The 16956-nt window shown below is 33.1% G+C and overlaps 1 protein-coding gene across 7 annotated transcripts in view; it reads left to right on the forward strand.

Moving 5' to 3' along the window:
• DGKB (diacylglycerol kinase beta) overlaps positions 1-16956 on the forward strand; it is a 698162-nt gene that overhangs the window by 403942 nt on the left and 277264 nt on the right. For all 7 annotated transcript variants that reach the window (XM_033088916.1, XM_033088914.1, XM_033088918.1 and 4 more), the window contains one exon: positions 8302-8366. In XM_033088916.1, the coding sequence (XP_032944807.1) occupies positions 8302-8366 (65 nt within the window). The remainder of the gene's footprint in view (positions 1-8301; positions 8367-16956) is intronic.

Genomic DNA, 16956 nt, shown 5'->3' on the forward strand with positions numbered 1-16956 from the left:
AATCTCCTCCCATTTCGACTTACAGACAGTACATAGCAATTATTTTATTGTCTAAGTCTCAGTTCCCATGCTCCTTTGCATCCACCTTACCCCCACTCCTACCTGTTTCACTATTTCTTCCTTCACCCCATCTCACTCCAATTTACTGGTTGCACTTGTACTACTTTGGGATTGGCCATTCCCAATCCCAGTTTAATCACTGGCAATATCACACCAAGTGTCTGTTGACTTAGATTTATTTTGCAAATGCAAGAATTATGCCTAGTTTGAGGTTATGCCTAGATATTATGGCAAATGCTATCACATTTCAACCACCTGGCTATTCAAGATGACAGGACTTTCCTTGCAGATTTGGTGAAATTACACCAAAGCACTGTATGCATTTGCAGCTTTTATCAGATTGAATGAATACGTAATGACCAAATTAACCTCAGACATAAGTGTAATTGATGGAGCCAATCGTTCTCTTTTAACTAAAAAAGATAGCTTGATTATTGGAAATAATAGATATTAGTAAAATGCTTAAGGTTTCCAAAAACTAAAACAGTTAAAATCTAATTTGCTGTGAAAAGAGCAGTTAAAGATATATAATGTTGACGTGATTTTTCTGAATTCAAAATCTCGGGCAAGTTTAGTGATTGTAATAAGTAAATATTTTAGTATTTAAATTCATATACTTGTCTTTTTTGAAATTGGAAAAGAAGGATGCAAGCTATGAGATAAGAATTCTGCTACACAGAGATAAAAATAAATAAATATTAAAAAAACACATTAGAACCCTACACCATTTAGTGGATACTGGTGAATTTATAAAATATTCTAGGCCTATAATCATCTTAGCTAACAATTTTTACAAATATTTTTAGTCAGTTGGTACATAAGGAAATGGATTGGTTTTGTGTTATGATGACACCAATTTGTTTTGTGCTATGTTACTTATAGGCTAGTATTAATTTGCCTAGTACCCAAACAATGTAATAATAGCTTTCTTGTTTTGTTTACTATTAGGCTTTATGCTAAGGAATAAAGATCCTCACAAGAATGATCTTATTTAATTAGTAGTAACCTGAGGAGGTAGATGTAGACTATTTCCCTTTTTCAAATGAGGAAACTGTTTTCTTAGGAATAAGAAAACCGTAAGAAAACTAAAACAAACCACAACATAGCAGCCTGGAGTCATTCACTGTAGAGCTAACAGCCTTACACACATTGAGGACTTCGTTTGTCAATGTACACGGACTTTGGGTAAGGTACCTAATCTCTGGCTTCCTCAATGAAAAGTCACCTGTGACTGGACATCTTTTACTCTCAAGGCCATTTTCTCAATGTAGCTCTCTCTTTCCGGGTCTGGTTGTTTCCTCACCTTGTCCCAAAGGAGTTAGGTGTAGTAACAGCTTCCATTTACTGATCCCAGTATTCTGCATGATCTTGTTTCCCAGAGAATGGAAGGGAGAATAGGAAGGTGCTGAAGTGGGAGGAAGCCTCATCTCACATGTAGCCCCAAGTCTGTCTTCCCTCGGCAGCATGGTGACATAGAGTGGCATGGCTCTGTCTAACTTTCCTGAATAATTGGCAAAAAATAATAAAGATAATTGTAAAATTTGAGAGCAATAGTTTAAACTGAATGCAAATTATAGCTTTCCAAGCAAAAGTAATGCATAGAAAGTCCTTAAAGAAATTAAATAATTTACAAGAGATGTGCCCATAGGGCAGCCACACTACTTTTCTTCCTTTTTTTTTTACATTATTTTGTCATTTATTTGTTTTTATACTCATGATTTTAAAGTTTTCAGATAATTGCAAACTTATAGAATATTTACACGTGTAGTACTCTTAAGAACTTTTTTCCTGGAACCATTGCAGAATAAGTTTCTGACTCGATGCCCATCATCCCAAATTGTGAAGCCACCTCTTGGCAAAAGTCAACCTATTGAAACCTGTTTTTGAATCTGTATGTGCCATTCAGGAAACCCCATATCCTACCTCAGGAACTGGCTTTATTCTGAGACCTGTCGTCTTACTCTCAGCCGTGGGTTTTTCTAAGCCTGAATGTTTAATTCTAGAAAAATGCCCTGGTTGTCCCAGGAGTGTGATTCAAAGCTAACTAACAGAGGTATACAATGTGTTATGTCTGATGGATTCACAGCAGGATAAGTTGCAGATGTGCAACTTGATGCCTCTGAGTTCCTGTGGAAACACAACACACACACACACACACACACACACACACACACACACACACACACACACACACACACACACACACACACAAAAAAACAATTCCATGAGACAGTAAACGTGGTCCAATACAGAAAGGTTCGGGTACTTCTGTCAATTTTTAAGAGCAGAAGAAACTGTACACACGCCCTCACATTCTCTAATACCAATTCCTTAAGTCATTGTAACTCAGGATGTTATGCATCTCCTTTGATTCATTCTTCTTCTGTGCCCTTTCATAATTATTATTATTTTTTTCTATAGGACTCACATGGGTAGTTTCTTCCCCCTTATTATTTGTAGTTATTGTCATTGTGAATGAGGTAATTTTCTACTTCTTTGTTTTAATGTAGTCAATTCTACTAATTTTTTGCTATTCGTGTATCCATATATCTGGATAACTCATTAAACTCTTCCTAATTTATGTAGATTTTAGTTGATTCCTCTGGAGTTTCTATACAGAACATTATGCCATCTATAAATAATGATTGCTTTCACTTGTTTTATAATACATAAACCCCTTCTATTTTTTCTTGGTCTATTGCATTTCTAAAGACCTCTAGTGCAATGTTAATAGATACTCATCAGAGGTGTCTTGGGTTGAATTAAGGCTTTGTTGTCAAAGCAAGAAATTCTACCTTCTAAAGTTTGCTGTTTGAATGTTTCATGCCCACTTCATGTCGTTAATATACAGAATTTGTGATGCCTATTCTTACTTCTCATATGTAACTTTAGCTTAGTTATGGATTCTAAACCTCATGCTAAATACAAAAAATAATATATATTGGACACGTGCCCATCTGACACCATACAAAATTTTTACATTATTGACTATATTCCCCAAACTCTTTCATATTTCCATGGCAATAATATTGTATGCCAACTATAATTTAATATCTACATATAGTCATGAGATACGGAGTTCAGCACAGGGAATAGAGTCAATGAAATTGTAATAGATATGTAGGATGTCAGGGGGCAGCAGATTGGGGAAGGAGGTTGTCACTTTGTAAGGAATGAACTGTCTGACTATTGGATTGTTTTGTGCACCTGAAACTAATAGAAAAAATAATAATAATGCAATTGGACTTGAAAGAATGCAAATAATATGAATTCAGGCAAAATTAAAATATTGTAACTAGTGAAAGATTTATGCGATGTGAAGAGAAACCAGAAAATTGCAATAATGTTTCCTCCAGAAACTACTCTCTTTATTAAGGCAGGACAGCAGATATCAATATACGATAAAATGTGCTGATGAGGCAATCTCACTTGTAGTTTTTGGTGTAATTTTCTTAAATTAAATCTTAACAAACAGTATATTATGTAATTAGTACATTCAAGTAAAGATTGTCAGGAGAGCAAGGATTATTTTTTGCGGATGGGAAATACATTGTAGGATTGTGATCTCTTACCTAAAATTTCAAAATCTGATAAAAGGTCTGAAAAGCCAAATTTAAAGGACTGCCAAAAGTTGGTTGTGTATGTGAAGTGTTGGTAAAGATGTGGAATAGCTGGAACTCTCATATATTACTGGTAGAAATGCAGCATGGTACAAGTACTTTGAAAAATAATGTAGCAGCTTCTTATAAAGTTAAATATACACTTCCCATACAACCCTTCAATTTCATTCCTAGGTATTTACCCAAAAGATATAATCACACATGTCTACAGAAAGAATTGTGCTCAAAAGTTCATAGCAGCTTTATTCATAAATCATAAAGTCAGCGACTAATTAATAAAAAGACAGTGGTATATCTATTCAATAGAATACTACTTAGCAATGAAATGGGAGAAAAACAACTAATACTGGGCAAATGACTGAATCTCAAAAGCATGATAATAAAGGAAAGAAGCCAGACAAAAGAATACTCTTAAATTCAATTTATAGGAAATTTTAGAAAAGGTAAACTACAGTGACAGAAAGCAGATCAATGTTTTTTCTGGGTAGAAGGGGGGGATGTATATAAGTATGAAATATATAGTATAAAGGGATTATGGGTCTTTTCAGGGTGATAGAAATTTTCTATATCATGATTGTAAAAGTGGTATATACTTAATGAATTGTATACTTAAAATTGGTGAATTTTATTGCATGTAAATAATACCTTGAAGGAAAAAAAAGTGAGTTGGAAATATTTAAAATATTCAACAAATACAGCTTTTGAAGCTTTTTAGGAAATTACAGTTATAAAAAAAAGTAAATAAGTCACACAGAGGGGGATATTGCAATTTATCCATCCAAAATTAAAGAGGAACTTAACTATCTTAACAATGAAAACTCATCTAGTATGCAAAGTTTAATTTAAATTCCATAATTCATTTGGAATAACTCTTCTGATGATCCTCATTTGGAATTGGCTATTTTATATTCCATGCTGAAATGGAAAGAAACTAAGAATGTATTTAATTTGGTATAATCATAATACAATAATCAAAAATAAAAATAAAAACTTATTTGGCATATTTTGTGAAACATTTTTCAGAGAAATTTCTTAAATGGAATAAAAAGATAGTACCTATTACAGTATTTGGGCAGATATATTTTGCATTTCAGGAAAAATACTAGTGTTCACAATGTCCTTCTCTTAGTAGAATTTGCTAGAAGCTCCGGTATCTCAGCACTTAATAGAGTATTTTCTCAATGTAAAATGTTAAGATCCTCACAAAATAATCAGATTTTTCAAATTAATCATTTAAAAATGCAACTTTGGAAATTTAGGGTAACTTATTAAAAAATAATTATAACAAACAGCCCTTACAGGAAAAGAAAAAAAATCACTCTTCAGAAAATACCAGTGACAAACTATTAAATACAGATAGAGCTAAGAAGCTGATTTTCTGAGATATATATAGCGTGTTTCCCCCAAAATAAGACTGGGTCTTATATTAATTTTTGCTCCAAAAGGACACATCAGGACTTATGTGCAGGGAATGTCATCCTGAAAAATCATGCTAGGGCTTATTTTCCGGTTAGGTCTTATTTTCAGGGAAACATGGTGTATATATATATGTAGTGTATCTTAAGAACAGTTACTTTTGGGGCAGCTGGTTAGCTCAGTTGGTTAGAGCATGGGGCTAAAAACACCAAGGTTGCTGTTCAATCCCTGCATGGGCCACTATGAGCTGTGCCGCTTAAAAAAAAAAGAAAGAAAGAAAAGAAAAATTACTTTTTGCTGCTTAGAAAATCAACATATTGAGATTTAAATTTGTTTGCTTTAACAAAGATGGGTGTATTTTATTTTTATTTCTTAGAATTTATTTTTAAAATTAATTAAAACAAAAATATTTATAAGTTTGGAAATCATAAAACCAATTTGAGAGTCAGGAAATACACATTTCAAAATTATGAAATTTATGTTTTAGCAATAACAACCCCTCTTACTTTCAGTAAAATCCTGGTGTGAATATAAAATAATGAACAGCCCAGCTATAGAGAATACTCTTACAATTGCTATTCAGAAAAATCTCAAAATAGCTCCATCAGAATACTGTAAAGGAGTATCACTATTCTCTTTTAAAGATAAAGAAGTTGTGACTCCACATAATAAATATTTTTTGAAAGTCACTAGTCTTGGAAGTGAAATCTGTCTGAATTCAAAGTTGCGTATTCCAGGTTATGGAAGTGATGCTGATTTAATTTCTGTTTACTAAAAAATTGCAATACATTGAGGAGAACAACATTTATATTTTTAAAAAGGGGGAAAAAAGAAAGAAAACAATACTATTTTAGCTTTTTCTTACTTGGTCTCTTTTTTAGAGAATCCTAAAATAAGGCTGCTGGATGAGTTTACAGCATTTGGCAGTTCTCTTTTCAGGCCTTCTGGGGTTATGCCAAAGAGACAGGGTCCCATGGGATTAGTGTGAATTCTCATCCAAATGAACACCTGCTGTCATTGTTCCTTATCAATCCCATAGTCAGCAAAGCTAACTCTCTTGTGGTGAACCCATTCAACACAGGAAAGGCATGCCAGTGTTACTTGGTAGTTTTTATTTTCCCCCCTATCTTTATAATCCATTACCCAAGTAGCCTGGAGGTAGAGGTAACATTAAGTTTATCTTTGGCTATTTTGCATTCTATATTCTAGGAATTTACTCAGTTATAGTCCAGTCTATTTAAATAGTCTTCTTCTGTTCCTCTCCTCTTCTCTCCTCGCCATCTCCCACCCCCGTTTCTGTTCCTTTGGAAAGGAAGAGATTTGTTACTACAAAAGTATATGCTTATAAAGCAAATTATACTACACAATCCATTTTTTAAAGTCTCAGTTCTCTAATTAGCAGAAACAAATAATTCAAGCAGAAGTAACTTCAATGATAATCTCCCTATGGATAACCAATATTGATCATTCATTCTTAGTACTTGATTCATATTTCTTTGCTTTTGTTGTAACAGGTCTGCTGGCTGTATGCATTAATTATAAGGTATTATAAATTGATTTTGAAACAGATTAGAGTTAACATCAAAATAAATGATTTTTAAAAATTAATTAATGGTCATGCTGCATAATATATCATAAAGAGGCCCAACTCAGATTTTTCCTATAATTTCATAACACAATAGACAACTTCACATTCTAAATAGAATATATTTATGACTTATTAGTGAGAATGCAAAAAATAAAGGAACTCTGTGACTGGGTTTGAGAACTATTGTAGCAATAAAAGCGAACCATCCTGATTTTCCTGCTTCTTAGCAAACCAGGAAGTGACCATGTATATATAAACTGTTATATCTTAGAATATCAAACCATAGAGGTGGTGTTTTTTTTTTTGTTTGTTTTGTTTTTGGTAACTCTTTTATAATGCTGTTTCTATACATACCTATCTATACACCTGTGTTCTTTTACTTATGAATTAATTCAAGTAGTTGACAATTTTTTGAGGATAAAGTGTACAGAAAAAATTACATGTCTGTCACAGCTCTGTCTTGTAGGAAAAAGCCACTCTCTGTTTGCCATCTGCAGTGGGCATTGTCCCTCTCTTGTTGTGCCTCATGTTTTGTTATGCATGAGTAAGCACATTAGTCTTTTCATTCATTCATTAGACTTTTAGTCCTTGATTAGTGTTTTGGAGATTCTCTCAATTACACACTTCTTTATTTCCTTTGTGCTTGGTTTTCTTTGTCCTTTATCTCTACTATGAAACAGAATTAGCAGTTAATCACAATCGTCCTGTTTCTATTGAGATGATTGGTAAATATTTACTTTCTCATTGGAATGATTAATCAAGTGTAGATGAAGAATGGGAAAATATCTCCTTTCTTGGAATAACAGGGGCAACTGTTAAAAGTCAACAGAAATTGTGTGCTTGAAAAGCTAAGAATCACAGTATTCCATGAATCTCACACATTCAGTGCGATTCTGTCTTATAGGAACTCTGAATGGATTTCCTAAAAAGAACAAATATCCATTAGGGTCCTGAACACCAGCATTTGGGGTCTCAGAGCCTAGTTATATTTGTCACCAATAATCCAAAATTAAAAGTTTCTATTTGTTGTTTTTCTTCATTAAGCAAGTTAAGATACCTGTGTCAGAAAGTTGCTTATGGAACAAACAGTTAATAATTACACATCCAAGGCACTGTTAACAAACTTTGAAGTCATGTGCTATACTTAGTTTTACTAGATATGTACCCTCCCCACTGTCTTTTTTAACATAATTAATTTCAAAGGACTAGGAGCTTCTCTTCCTGATTTTTTCTCCACTTAGTCCATCATTCCAGCTCTGTGTAACAATATTCTCAACAACTTTTAACATATATGCTCACATGCACTATCTTAAACCTTGAGCATGAGACCAAAACAATTTATTAAAGGAGATATATAAATTAAGGAAAAATCAATTCCTAGAAGTAAATATGACAAGTTACCAATGGTGAAATGGTGACATAATCAGACTTGCACAGGAGTTATGTGGAATAACTGAAATTTTTGCATAATTTCAGAACATCTTCTTGGCAATGCTATTGTTAAAAAAAAGTTAATTTTGAAATATTATTAATTAATATTTTCTCTTTTAATCTTTATTTCCACAAGATGATTGGATCGTAAACTGTCCCATTTTTCTTTTCTGTTTCTCTCCTTAGGATGCCTCCATTGCACACAGATTCCACATCATGAGAGAAAAACACCCAGAGAAATTCAACAGCAGGTCAGATAAATGATGAAATTTTAATGTTGGTTGCTATTGATAAATATCTCACAAAAAGGATCACTATGTGGTGTAATATGTTTCACATATGATCACTGAATACGGCTCGGTGTGTAAATATTAAGACAAGATTGTGAATGAATTCAAATGTTCCTTTTAGGTTTTAATGCGATTACAATGGGAAATGCAATGTGGTCATCTCTAGTCCATTCTCATGTGCTGAAAAGAAAGATTTCAAATGTAAAGTGAAGATAATAGTTTATTAAGACATGCTGAAGTCTTTGCATGGCTAAGTATGTGAAGGGTTGATCATCCCAAATCCCAAAGAGAAAAAACATGGGGCTCTAACTTGGTAATGCCAACTAACTGTATATTACAAAGGTCTCCTCGACGTCCTCTAGTCTTTGTACTATTTGTCCATTATTGGTCTCAACTAAATGGCAAATAAACCAGAGACCTATCAATGCTAATGTAAAGTTCTTTTAGAGACTTTTTCTTCAAGGAGAAAATTCTTGATGACCAAAATTTTGCCACCATAGCAATACGTGAACAGTTTTCCTTTCATAACGTAGACATTGACTTGTTCTGATATTCAGGGAAATAGGGAAAGCTTTGGCTTTGTATCTCCCCGTTTCTAGAAAGAAATATGGCTATCTTCACCCACTCCCTCGGAAAAATGGGCAGAAGAAGTAAATCATGTTTTGCCTCAATTATACCAATTTCTACTCTGTTCACTTCATGAAGTTTCAAAATCATAATCAGCATTTATAGATGAGATAGATGATATATACATGTATAGATATATATATTTCAGTGATTTATATATTAATGTTCAAAGCCAAAAGTTCTGTGATCTCTCTATTTGGCTAGGTTGAAATTGTGTCATGAATGTTACAAAACACATTTTAGACAACTGCCTGCCTCTGGAAATTCTTATATTTATTTCAATTTTGACTCACACTAGTACATTGACATACTTTTCTTCCATGTTTGTTCATTAAAAAAAAAGTGCTGTAAAATGTATTTGCAGAATTATTATAGATTTTTCTTAACTCTAGACATTTGTGTACTACTTTACACAAGAATCATCCTAGTAAACAGTTTCATGATTAGTGAGGTCCTATCTGATTTTTCATTAAATTTACCTATTTAAATATTTATCAAAACATATGAAAACTATTTCTAATACCTTCCTTAGGTTTTTGCCTTGTGTTCTTTCTTACCTTACAAATGATAAATCATTGTGTTATGGTTTGCTTTTTCTCTCATAGTTCAGGCAGCTATAAGTTTAGTTTTAAAGAAAAAAGTGTATATATGAATACGTGTATTGCACACAAATCTGTAGAAGGATTCCAAAAATCGTTTAACTCTGGTTTTGTTTGGAAAAAGGGAACCAAGTGGTTGGGGTGGAGACTGAATTTTCATTGCACTATTTGAATTTTGTACTATTTGAATTTTGTGCCATGTATATTAAAAAATTAAGTCGAAAATAATATAATTAAAAATTTGCCCCTATAAGTTTTCTTTACATCTAGAATAAAGAGACATTTCATTTTACAAGATTTAATTTTATTTCATGAAATACATAAACGTAAATCGATGTAACAATGAAATTATATTCACTTTATAGATTTAGCATTTGATAATATACCTTGAGTGTCCTAGAAATGAACATATTTATTAATATACATAAAGCCATATTGTAGAATCGACTAGCCTGTGCTTACCCTCAAGCCATTCTATTAAGCATTCATGTGTCGATATTCCTGTATTAAAATTGGTTTTAAAAAATGCTGTTTGGAAAATGCAGCATGCAGTGTACCCCTTCAGTAGTTTCACAATTTGAAAGCCCATTAGTGGCTTTAAGAAATCTAAAGGTTAAAAACAGTTTAATGATGTTTGTCATGTTTGTCCCAAAATTATTCTGCAGAGAGAGGGTAAGATAGACAAAGAAAGGCAGAGACAGATAGAGATGGGCGAGATGGGAGGAAGAAAGGAAAATTAAAAGTATACAGAGGTGTATCAATACATTTATGTGATACTCAAAAATTTGACAGCCTACATATAAGAATGCCAGTATTTGTAACCCTTCTTCAAGTGTCAGTGGCTAATCAATTCTGTTCTCTAGAATATTATATTTTTTTAATAATACAGGTGTTTATTATTCACATATATCTACTTATTTTATTATCAATTACAATACTAATTTATAACATTCCCTGCTGTTCATTGTGGTAAGATGCCATTTACAGCAATGTGTTTGTACATCCCAGTATACAAATTTGAGGCACGAGTAAATCTTGATTGTATAGTTTAAAGGGAATATTTCACTTGGAACAGTAATAACTACAAACACCTCCTAGACTGACACATATCTGTCTGTTTCTATTGTGAGTTCTAAGAATGCCAGGTGTAGAGTAGATGCTCATTGTATTATTGACCAACTATTTTTTAAGATAACAATCCACCCAAAATTACACATTTTACTAAATCAATTACGCATATATATTTCGGCCTGCACTTTTATAGATTAAGCCTTTTCACTCAGGATTGTAAGCATTTAAGTAATTCTCTAAACTATAATGCAACATATTTAGCATACGAACATTTTCTAATAAATTTCTATGCCAGATATTGTGCACAAGCAATTTCATACTTAAAAGGACAGATTTTCAGATTTCAACATTGAGACAGGTTCAGCCATAGCACTCTTTCATATTTTCAGGAATTTGCAAATGGATTTTTTTTAAGTACTCCTAATAATGGTGTTTCAGATCAGATTTCTTGTCACAATAAATCATATGCCATTAATACTATCCTCTAGAATGCTCACCTTGAAATTCATTTATATTTTAAAGAACATGATGTTTCCAACATTATCTTAAGGAAATTAATTACCAAAATATATAGTTCTGCACTCTATGCTTCTTATGACAGAAATTGAAAGAACTGGGAAAGATAATGATTTTTCCGGTGCTTAAAAGAGTGCTACTTGAGAGGTTTATATCATATTCTTTTCAAATTTTCTATGTAAATCTAAGTCAACTGTTAAAAGGTAGCATGCTGTTCAACTTTCTAAACTTTAAGATTTTGTTCAAACTGAATTTTAATACATATTTCCATTCTTTTAGACTTAAAACAAAATCATCGTTAAAGAATTTATGCTACTATTATTTAAAACTATTACATAATATTGGTATTTAAAATAATTATATAACTTGGCTATTAATATGTACAATCTTATTTACATTTTTATAATTCACATCCATTATGCCTCTCCTGGTTCTATTTAGGTGGAGCAATTTAAATTCTTGCTTTAAAAAAAATAATGACATTAATAACTATAAACTGAAACACAAAAATATGCATCAATTAAAATGACAAGTATAAAGGTTTATGATAATTTGGGGGGAAATGCAGAACTATTTAATTCCATGAATAAAACCATGTAACTTTGACAAGGATTTAAAGTAATATGCAAAGTAGGAACTAGGTATAGAAAAAGTATTGGCGGTTTTACAAAATTTTTTTAATAGTGTAGTCATAGTTTGTGTTCAGAGAACCAACTCAAATTCTTAATATACAGTGCATAGTGCCATTTGCTAACAAACACTGAAGGCCAGCAATACTCTGCAAAGATACTATTTCATTAAATCCACACAGGTTATTTAAAAGTATCTGGTCTCTAACTCCTTTAATGAGATAAAGATCCTTTTCTTCGCCACCCCACCCCCAACCCCGCCCCATTCAGACGTACTACTTTTTGCTTTTTATGATGAAATCTACAACTAGAAAACTAACATTGGTGTGTGAATTTAAACAAGGCAATTTAACTCAGATTCTATGTAGTGATATTAGGTATGTCGGAAAGTTTTGCCTTCCAAATGTGTGAAGAAAAGAAACAAAACTGACAAATGTGTATAATAGGCTGACAATGTAATATGACTGTATTAGTAACCCTAATTTTAAAAATAGTCTATGTTTTCCAAATTACCAAATTAATATCATAAATGAATTTAGAAAATTTGCTATGCCTTTAAAATTGCACTCATTCTGTGGAGTGATTCTTGATGTTTTTAACAATAGGCCTTGAGAGATCATGAAATGAAACTCTCTCTGGGATTTTAGTATCTATATAGTACGTATCTATATAGTGCATGAAACATAATTAGCACTCAGTAGATATTTGCTAAATTTATTCACTAAATTATTTATTATTCAGTGGTATATTTGTCTTCCAATCAGGGCTCTAATGTTTGGATAAAATACTGCTTATCTGCCATTGATTGGGTAATTATTTATTCTATAGATGTTTAATATGCAGCCCCTTTTATATGACAGGTAGCCATCTAGACACTGAATCTTTCAAATCTCTATGTCATAGGAGGAAAATGAATTTGGAGTTACATAGAAACCTTAGATAGTGATAGTTTCTGTAGAAGAATATAAACTAGAAAAAAAAGTTTACATTGTAATAGTACAGACCTAAGGATGTTTTCTGGGGCTCCCCAATTCAGGTGACCATTGAGCTCTAAAGAATATATGTTCAAGTATGGGTTGCTTGTATACTCTCTGATTTAGCTGAAAAAGAAACACTTATTTCTAGTTTCTGTTTATAAGATTCTTATATTTTATGAGTATCATTCCATGCAAATCTTCCCAATATTTTCCTCCTTGATTTTGCTTGTCTCTTCCTAGGATTTGTGTTTTTGCTTTACATGAATTTACATGTGTTTTATGCAAAAATTTTATACACACACAGATGCACACATTCGCTTTTTAGGATACCAAATTGAGAAACAAGATTTATGAAGTAACAGTAGTTGATTCAGACATGTGCACAAAATCACAGGTGAAACATGCATGACAGAGTATTTTCTTATAAGGAGGAGTACTGAACAGTAAGAAAGTAGTTTAACAAAAAAATCAGATGATTACAGTTTCTATGCCTACATGGAATCTTTCAGGAAATATTTTTCAAATTAGAACACAAAATTAAATTATTTCTTGTTCTTTTCAAGTTGCCACCAACTATATATGCATTAGATTATATGTAAATTTATATGTGTATAAAATTTCAACCAGTCCATATAAATAACTTATTTGTTTTAAGGAAATAAGCAAATGTAAGTTTAGCCAGCAGTAAAAGCTACAGTTTCTAAGCACCCTGTTCTCAATGTACCAAGTGTTTTTGTGTTTAAAACATTGAAGCTCTGTTTCCTGTGTGCTCAGACCCACTCCCCTCAAGCATTAGTCTCTCTAACTATAACAAGAACCAGTTGTGCTCCGGGGACTGAGGGGATCCACTAAACTAATTAGGCAATGGACAGCTGACTTTGGGGAATGAGCCTGTGACATTGATCAATGTCAATGGCAGACTTCCTTTTTTTTTGATGTTTGTAGATAATCTATAGGCTAGAATTTGGAATTGATAAGAGTTTGAATGCTATAGCCTTTAGAAAAAGTTAGTGCCACCTAGGTTAGTTAATTTCATATGAAGTTGAAATACCTAATTTATAACATCTAGATGCTTTAGAGTTCACTCTATCAATAATACAATAAAAGTCTTTGGTTCTTCTAGAATAAAATCAATTGATTCTTAGTAGGAATTATCCCTCGCAACAAATTTGAGGACCCTTGTTATATCACTTCTTCACAGGGCATATTCAGTATAAAGTTAGTCTATCTTGAACTCTTTCCAAAGAGGTTAATCACCTCATTATAAGGTAATTTTACCTCGAAAATAATCCCCTGGCATGGCTAATTGGAACTAATTAGATACTATCCATTGCTTCTTGCTCCACCCAAGCATTAATCACTAATGCCTTTTCTTTTGGAATACATGTTCTTATGTGGATATGTTCAGCATTATTTTCTGACTGAACATAATTAGTTCTAAAATATTAACCTTGAATGGCTGATTTATTTTTCTTAAAAAAGTTTTCCCTCACATTAACTTTGAAGAGAAAAAAATAATATTCTCACATATGCAGCATTTTGAAGTTTGTATGTTATACTTTGTGTTTCTACATGACCAGTGTTTTTACAACATAGTGACTCTTACTTAAGCAGCTCTCATCCTATATGTTCATACTCACCTGAACTAGCTTGAAAATATAAAGAAAATGTTTCCTTAATATAATGTAAAACTCTTGAGGAGAGTTAGGAAGTGTAAGCACAAAATCTGATGATTATATATGAATATTTTTATTCTAATTTCTCAGAAGTCTCTCCCTTCCCACCTAAGTTTCTAATAAGAAAAATACCAGAAATGCTATAACTTTATGGTATTTTTAAAAGATTTTATTTGTCAAACACACTGTGTCAACATTTGGTAGGATTTGCCAAGTTATCCCAGTTACTATTGCTTCATAACAAACTTTTAGCCACAATAATATGGGATCGATTTCCTCCCCTTTTCAATAACACTGTTCCTATATTGTCTAAGCCCTCACTAACAATTTCCTAAGGCTTGTGAGTGTCCTGTCCCTTCCAGGTTCTGCTCACCATTCAGATTCAAAGCAAATGTCACATTTTTTATGTTTTTGTTTTTGTAATGGCTGCACAGCGTTTCCACATGATCAAAATCTCTTCTGTTTACTATTACTACATAACAAACTACTTGAAAGCTCAACAGTATGAAACAACCATTTTAGTATGTGCATAGCCTCTGGAGATCAGCAATTGAATCACGGCAAAGCAGGGATGGCGTCTCTGCTTCTTCACGTCTGGGCTTTCAACCGGGAAGACTCAACGGTTGAAAGTGAATTGACATCTAAGGGATGGAATCACCTGAGGCTTGGTTACTCTCATGTCTGGTAGCTGATGCTGTTTGTTGGTTGAGACCTTACCTGGAGCACTATATTAGTCAGAGTTCTTCAGAGAAACAGAACCAACATGCTCACTTGGTTACCGTGACTAAGAAGTTTTACAATCTGCTTTCCGCGATCTGGGGACCCAGGAAAGTGGTGGTGTAATTCCATCTGAGTCTGAGGGCCTGAGAACCAGGGAAGCGGATCGTGTTAATCCCGGGGATCAGAGAAGATGAGCTATCCCAGTTCAATCAATGAGGCAGTGGGAAAAGGGGGAATTCCTCCACCCTTTGCCTTTTATTCTATTCAGGCACTTAACAGTTTGGATGATGCCTACCCCCCATTGGGGAGGGTAATATACTGAGTCCACCAAGTCAAATGCTAATCTCATCCAGAAACACTCTCAAAACACACCGAGAAGCAATGTTTAATTTGGTCACTTTGTAGCCCCTCAAGTTGTCACGTAAAATTAACCATCACAAGTACCTACATGGATTTCTCCATGTGGCCTGGGCTTTCTCACAGTGTGGTGGCGTGGGATAGCCAAACTTCTGACATGGAAGCTCAGTCCTCCAAAAGTGAATGTTTCCAAAGGGCAATGAGAAGCTGTTTGGCCTATTTTTGACTTACTTTTGGAAGTCTCATGATTTCATGTTCACTGCATTCATATCAATTGACGTGGTCAAAAGCTCACTCAGATTCAAAGAAAGGGGACATCGATAACACCTTTCAATCAGAGGGGTATCAAAACATATTTTAATACTCCACACAAGGGTTTTCAATGATGAATACTACCAGGTTCTTCTTTCAAAATAACTTAGAGTTTAATGGGAATGATATCACAACATAGAATTTTAATAAAGTCTACTATTTATTTAGGAATAACTCTTCCAAGTCATTAAGTGTTTTTTTTTTATCATACAATATTTTCTTTGTTCCTCAGAGTAAATCTACTCTGTAATTATTGCTGTTTTCATTTTACAGAGGTTGATACTGGCCATATGACGATTCATAGTATCATATTTCCCCGAAAATAAGACCTAGATGGACAATCAGCTCTAATGCATCTTTTGAAGCAAAATTTACTATAAGACCCAGTATTATATCATATCATATCATATCATATCAGACCCAGTCTTATAGTAAAATAAGACCAAGTCTTATATTAATTTTTGCTCCAAAAGATGCATTAGAGCTGATTGTCCTGCTAGGTCTTATTTTCAGGGAAACATGGTAGCAGAACCAAAGCTCAAACTTTTAAGACATGTACACACAGTCAGGAATAAACTGTCCCTCTGAAATATCTCCTTGTCTCTCCATGTCCCTTCTTCCCATGGAACTTTCTCTCTTTTGGTTCTTGAGTTATAACGTATGTTGGAATTTCCAATTCCCTTCTTTTTACCTCATTTTCTGGGTCCTCTGCTTCTAGTAATATTTGAGCAGTCTTAAGGCTGGTTGCATTTCACTAATACCACTTACTGCTAATCACTGACACTGACCTTGAGACCTCATACTGGGCACCCATATTTTTATCATGCTAGACCTAGGGGTAAAGGTACCTCTTATTTGCTGAAAATTGGTGAGGGTGATAAATGGTATGGTATGTTTTATATATAGCTTTCTTTAGATAGATTGTATAAATAACAATATGGCTTCATCTCTATAGAAAGCACTACAATGACCTTCACAGCCACTCTTTGAATAAATTTTCTACACTTTTTCATTACTCATTCATTCCTTTATGAAAAAACAATGTAATCTGTATTCCATTCCACTGA

The sequence above is a fragment of the Rhinolophus ferrumequinum genome, chromosome 20 (genome assembly GCF_004115265.2).
Source record: "Rhinolophus ferrumequinum isolate MPI-CBG mRhiFer1 chromosome 20, mRhiFer1_v1.p, whole genome shotgun sequence".
NCBI classification, from domain to species: domain Eukaryota; kingdom Metazoa; phylum Chordata; class Mammalia; order Chiroptera; family Rhinolophidae; genus Rhinolophus; species Rhinolophus ferrumequinum.